This window comes from Colletotrichum fioriniae (genome assembly GCF_027942845.1).
Source record: "Colletotrichum fioriniae strain IMI 355084 chromosome Unknown scaffold_9, whole genome shotgun sequence".
Taxonomy (NCBI): Eukaryota; Fungi; Ascomycota; class Sordariomycetes; order Glomerellales; family Glomerellaceae; genus Colletotrichum; species Colletotrichum fioriniae.
In genome coordinates, this window is record NW_027076845.1 from 700535 (window position 1) to 706534 (window position 6000).

The following is a 6000-nucleotide window of genomic DNA, read 5'->3' on the forward strand; positions in this document are numbered from 1 at the left end:
TCGACTTGGCTTTTCAATCCCTCAGTGATTTCTGTGAGCGTTCTAGGCATCCAGGACCCATCAGAACCGGATTAATCATCTGACAGACCATAAAGCAAACACGGAGAAAGCAACGCGAGGCCAGTGTCTGCTAATCCTACTCATGCACCAGCATCTGCATTCGTTCCAGGAACAGATCCCTGGATCCCGCCAAGGGGCTCAAGGCGGAAACTGCGTCTATGCTGGCCACATCCCTGGGCGGGAAGCAACGTTATGCTGTCATCAGCCTCAGCCCTGAAAGTTTCCGGGCTTCTGTGGTGGCTCGTCTGCATCGAGCATGGTCTCTGGCCAGGCACTCCAACATCAGCTCGACTCATCTTGGAAAGGCAATGGATTTATGCTTTCTTTCCCTCTGCCCGACGCACAGATGATCGAGTCGGAGGGTGAAAGTTGTCGTTGCCTACGGATGAAATATGCAGTCAAGAGATGGCAGATGAGTGAAGTTTGACCGTGTCCAGTCCACGTAGTTTGGATTCTCATACTTACACCCTTCCATAAAATTCAGGCTCGCAGACTCACCGTCCGCCGCCCCCGTCGATTACCTCTATATTCGACAAATTCATCTGGTATCATCACCAAGGCCTGTGTTGTAGCGGAGAAAGTTGACGTACTTGAACGAATAACTCCGCACACATAGGTTCCGGGTTCGAGTCCCGTCTTGTTCTTGTAAAGATCCTTGCATCGTTAGACCTGAGGCTGGTAAGAGTCTCCTCGGATCTCTCGTAAGCTCCCTATCATAGGGAGCTGAGCTCTTATTTTTCTCGCTGCATGATGAATGATACCTCAACTTTAAAGGCTTAAATACGTATTCTCGCTTACTGCCCTCTTACTGGCCAATTTGCCCCGTCACTCGCGCCGTCTGAGTCCCCGGTCACTCACTACCTAAAGGTCACTCACTAAGGTACTGCAGCAGCGTAGCTCCGTTTCTCTAGGCGCGCGTCTACCGTTTCAATGCGGGACCCTGGCACTGACCGCCTTCCGTTCCAATTGGCCTGCCCCACGCCAGACCCTCTGGACCATTCACCCCACCTGCCCGCCGCGCCGAAGCTTTCGCATTTTGCAGCCAAAAACTTTTTGGACCCTTGCCCGAAAATTCTCAGACGTCGGTGCAGCTGCTCCAGTCGAGCCCATCACCATTACAAACTTTATGCTACCAGGCTCGGGTCCACGATCAAATCGCGTCACAACCGGCATAAAGCAGAACAAAGATTGATACCACTCAATGCCGTCCTCTGCAACCCCCAGACGATCGGGCCGTGCGGCCGCCGATGAGGTGCCGGCATCCTCTCCCGCCAACTCTTCCGGCTCCGAGTCCGAATCCGATTACCTCGACAGTCCCGCCTCGCGCAAGAGACGGAGGACCGACCCCACTGCCGAGCCCGATCTTGAAGACATGGAGAACGATGATGAAGAGGAGGAAGAGGAGCTAAAGGCTGTCGTGTCTACCATCCAAGCCCCCTCAAGATTCAAGCGCGCGGCGGCCGCCGCCCCTGTCGACCAAGCTCCCCAGACCTCACGCCCAGCAGCGCCATCGCAAAACGCAATCACTGCGCCAACAGACCCCAACACCACCTTCTCCGCCATCAACGTGCGGCCATGGCTTGTACAGTCCCTGGCCAACATGGCAATCAAGAGACCGACGGGCATTCAGAAGGGCTGCATACCAGAGATCCTAAAGGGGCGGGACTGTATTGGCGGAAGCAGGACGGGTTCCGGTAAAACGGTCGCCTTCGCCGTGCCCATCCTCCAGAAATGGGCCGAGGATCCTACCGCCATCTTCGGCGTCGTCCTGACGCCCACCCGCGAGCTCGCCCTGCAGATATTCGAGCAATTCAAGGCCATCTCCTCCCCGCAGAGCCTCAAAATCGTCCTCGTCACCGGCGGCTCCGACATGCGGTCCCAAGCGATCGCCCTCGCGCAACGACCTCACGTAGTCATCGCCACGCCGGGCCGTCTGGCCGACCACATCCGCACCTCGGGCGAGGACACCATCTGCGGCCTCCGCCGCGTCAAATATGTCGTCCTCGACGAGGCCGACCGCCTCCTCGATGGCTCCGGGCCGGGCAGCATGATCCCCGACGTAGAAGAGTGCCTCTCCGTCCTCCCGCCGTCCTCGAAGCGCCAGACCTTGTTGTTCACCGCCACAATCACCCCCGAAGTCCGCGCCCTCAAAGACATGCCCCTGAAACCGGGCAAGCAGCCCGTCTTCGTCTGCGAGGTCGACACCCAGGCCCTCGCCATCCCCGCCACGCTCTCGCAGATGCACCTCCAGGTGCCCGTCACCCACCGCGAGCACTACCTGCACACCTTCCTCTTGACGGACGGCAACGAGGAGAAATCCGTCATCATCTTTTGCAACCGCACAAAGACGGCGGATTACCTGCACCACCTGCTGCGCATGCTCGACCACCGCGTCACCTCGTTGCACTCTGCGCTCCCGCAGCGCCAGCGCGTCGACAACTTGGGTCGCTTCCGCGCCGCGGCGGCGCGCATCCTCGTCGCGACGGACGTTGCGTCTAGAGGCTTGGATATCCCCGAGGTCGGGCTCGTCGTCAACTACGACATCCCGCGGAACCCGGACGATTATATCCACAGGGTGGGTCGTACAGCGCGTGCGGGACGTAAAGGTGAGGCGGTGACGTTTGTCGGGCAGAGGGACGTTGAGCTCGTGTTGGCGATTGAGGCGCGTGTGGGTAGGGAGATGGAGGCGTGGAAGGAGGAAGGGGTGAATCTGGAGACGAGGGTGCTGCGGGACGCGCTCAAGATTGTGAGCGAGAAGAAGAGGGAGGCGTTGTTGGAGCTCGAGGAGGGGAGGGAAGTTGGTGGCAAGAGGAAGAGGACGAAGCAGAAGCTCAATGCGTGAGAGCTTGTGGAAGGGTATCAGGAAAAGTTGATTGCTGTTTGGAATGGAAATTTGCATACTGGCGTAGGTTTGATTTTGTGCGGGATAGACAAAATAATACCCAATAGACAAAAGTCTACAAGAGGTTATGACCTAGATGGCCTCTGAGAGGGTGATGTTCTATTATTCACAGCTTGGCTTCTTTGAGTGGAGTCAGTTCCCATGTACTCCAGCGCGATGAACGGCGGCCTCCTTGCGAACATGACAGCTCAAGAGCAATACATTTCAAGCAGTTTAAAGTGATACCGGGCCCAACCCGGGATACGTTTATTTCAGAAAGCTTGAGATAAACAGTGCTAGCCACCAGCTCCATGGCTCATCGACTCAAGGGACCAGCAGTATTAAAGGGGAGCAATTGAGCCTCGTCACCTTCCGCTCACGCTCACTCCCCACGAGCCCCAGATCAGTTGACTCGGCAACCATTGTCCGACAATGCTCAATGGTCTCTTGTTGTATTGCCTTTAGTAATAAAGCTTAGTTGGTGTTAAACATCTACATAGGAGAACAACTAAAGTGATACCTATTCTGCATCGTCGTTCACGCTGCCGTTCGTTCGTATTCGTGAGAGCTAATTGAGAAAGCGCGAGATAGCAGGATGGACGTAGTTAATATATCTTACGTCGTCGTTTGTGCTCCCATTCGTATTCGTGAGAACCAAGTGAAGGGGCGTGAGGGGGCGGGATGAACGTGGACTGCTTTGTTATATGTGCGGATGTGTCTACCCCTCTGGTCTAGATTTGCTTTGGGCACCTGTTGAGATCACTCAGGCTCGATCTTCTCGGAGGGACTTAGGGCATATAAACCAACAAGGTTAAAGATGCGGCGAGCCGTGCTTGACGTAGGAGAATGTGTGTTGCTTGCTGGCTTTTATATGCGTAGGGTACATCTCTGTAGTAATGTTTGATTCTCACCAGGCCAAGCTCAGTAGCAAGGGTCAGCTCCATCGATATGTATGCCGAAGTCTACTGAATATGATCTTTTAGAGAAAGGAAAAGTCTCTGTGTGAACTCATGCACGAAAGCACTCACTCTACATGTGAGAAAGAGGACAACGGAGCAGATGAGAGGCTTAACAAAGCAGGTTACTCATGGACTATTTCATCTCAAGATTGTGCAAAGAGTTGTGTCATGTCGAAGTGGGAAGCGAAGCCAAAGCGGATCCTGATGGGCAAGATATTTGCATCAACATTCCTCACATCGACACAACCAGGACATCTCCACCGCTCGCTTACAGCTTGATAGCTGCCATATACCTGGCTACATCAAGCAATTTGTCCCCACATGAACGAACGTATCAGACATACTACATTTGAAAGCTCTTAGTATAGATTTATAACCGCAAGGCGAGATCTCTGATTGCTACTGCTGGTCTTGTATGTTTACTTACGTACAGGGCCCTGAGTCATTGCATTGTGAACCCCCGGAAGCATGGCTGTAAAATGCCGACTATAGTCCATCAACAAGGAGGGAAATTATGCTTCATCTTTATCAGCCATTTCTACGTATACACGTTAATCAGTCGCCCATCACACTTTTATTTCAGATGAGAAGTCTTGCTCAATGGCTGATATCGACACACAACATTCTTTGCCTCTATCACTGTGGAGATAGGGCTTCCTAACATGGGACGGAGTTTTAAAGCCGCGGGGGCTCTGAAGTAGTTTACTATGGACGTGATAGGTGTGTTACATAGAGGACACATCCTACACTTAAAGAAATAAAATATAGGATGTATTAACCACGTTTATCCCGCGTACCCCTTACACTCTTACTTCGTAGTCATTAATACGAATAGGCGTAGAAGTGGCGATACGGTATGAATAAAGTGAGAATTATAACCTTATACTCTAATCGTTTTCTATATAGGGTTTCTCAAGATTAACCGAGCCTTATCACGAGAGGCAAGCCAATAAGGCTATCAAACATTGTCGGACATCTACTTCTATACCAGCTGAGCTGAGAACATGTAAACGTGCAGCGGAGGCTCGATCGTTTTTCATTCAATACTGGTCATTTTGACGTGGTGAAAAAGGGCTGATGGCTAGCTGTTTGATATCTCAAAAAACACATGACTTCTCCTATCCCCATGTCTCATAAGGATGGTCTTTGACGAGATAATCATTTCCGGCATTGCACATTACCCAGCTTTTGAGACATGAATCTATCCCGAGTTTGGTAGTGCCTTGTGCTCATGGAACGTATTTCTTGCCACAAGGCACCAATAATCACTTTCAATGCATGATTAGCGATGTCGTCATACCAGGGAATACAGCAGCGGCCTTTGCAATGACCATGTCTGTGTAACCGTAGTCTAGCTAGCCTTGTTACAATTTGACGAGCTACCTTACTTAACCGCGGACTCAAGTAGGCGTTCACCGCCGGCTGCAACACAAGAATATCATTTAGCTCAGTCTTGCACCTTCCATCTCCTAGGGACAAACGACGTGTCGCCATCTCTGGGAATAGAAGCCCTCAGCTACTTACTTTGGAAGGAACCTGCCGCCCGCCATCGGCCGAGATGTACAGGCACAAGCCCGCAGATGGGATGTTACACACAAAAACACACAAGCAGTAGTGCTCCCGACAACCTGGAACCACTGAATCAGAACGCGGGACAAAAGTCAGCTAGCCTCGTGTACCAAAATAAGCAACGGGCGCACCGCAGGGAGGGAGAGAGGGAGAGACCGGGGATCCGGACTGCTGTTCGGGTGCTCGACCACTCAGGACGTCTGCTCTGCAATGGAGAGGAATGCTTGCGATACTGTAGTTTGTTGATTTTCTTTCTTTTCTCTCTTTTTCGAATTTCATTCCCACGCTTTCGATGTACCTCTGCATTACTTCTTTGCCATTTTACTTCTCTCAGACATTGAACCGCGGCCCCGGAGCCAGATTAAGTGCAAAGACATGGGGCGCTCTGAAGCAAGACGTCTCACGTAATAAGAAGAAGAAAGCATGATACCCGACATGGACCTGATCCAGGTTCGCGGAGCAGCCCCGAACCAGAACCCCAATCCACATTCCCCGGACCAGATTTCCAAACCAGAACCCCTGATAGCTGAG

At 52.4% G+C, this 6000-nt stretch overlaps 1 protein-coding gene across 1 annotated transcript; it reads left to right on the top strand.

The window, feature by feature from the left end:
* Nucleotides 1–1261: 1261 nt before the first annotated feature.
* DBP8 (putative RNA helicase) lies at nucleotides 1262–2902 on the top strand (the record flags this gene model as incomplete). Its single annotated transcript, XM_053194541.2, has 1 exon — nucleotides 1262–2902. The coding sequence occupies one exon, from the start codon at nucleotides 1262–1264 to the stop codon at nucleotides 2900–2902; it is 1641 nt and encodes a 546-aa protein (XP_053048037.2).
* Between the last annotated feature and the right edge of the window lie 3098 nt (nucleotides 2903–6000).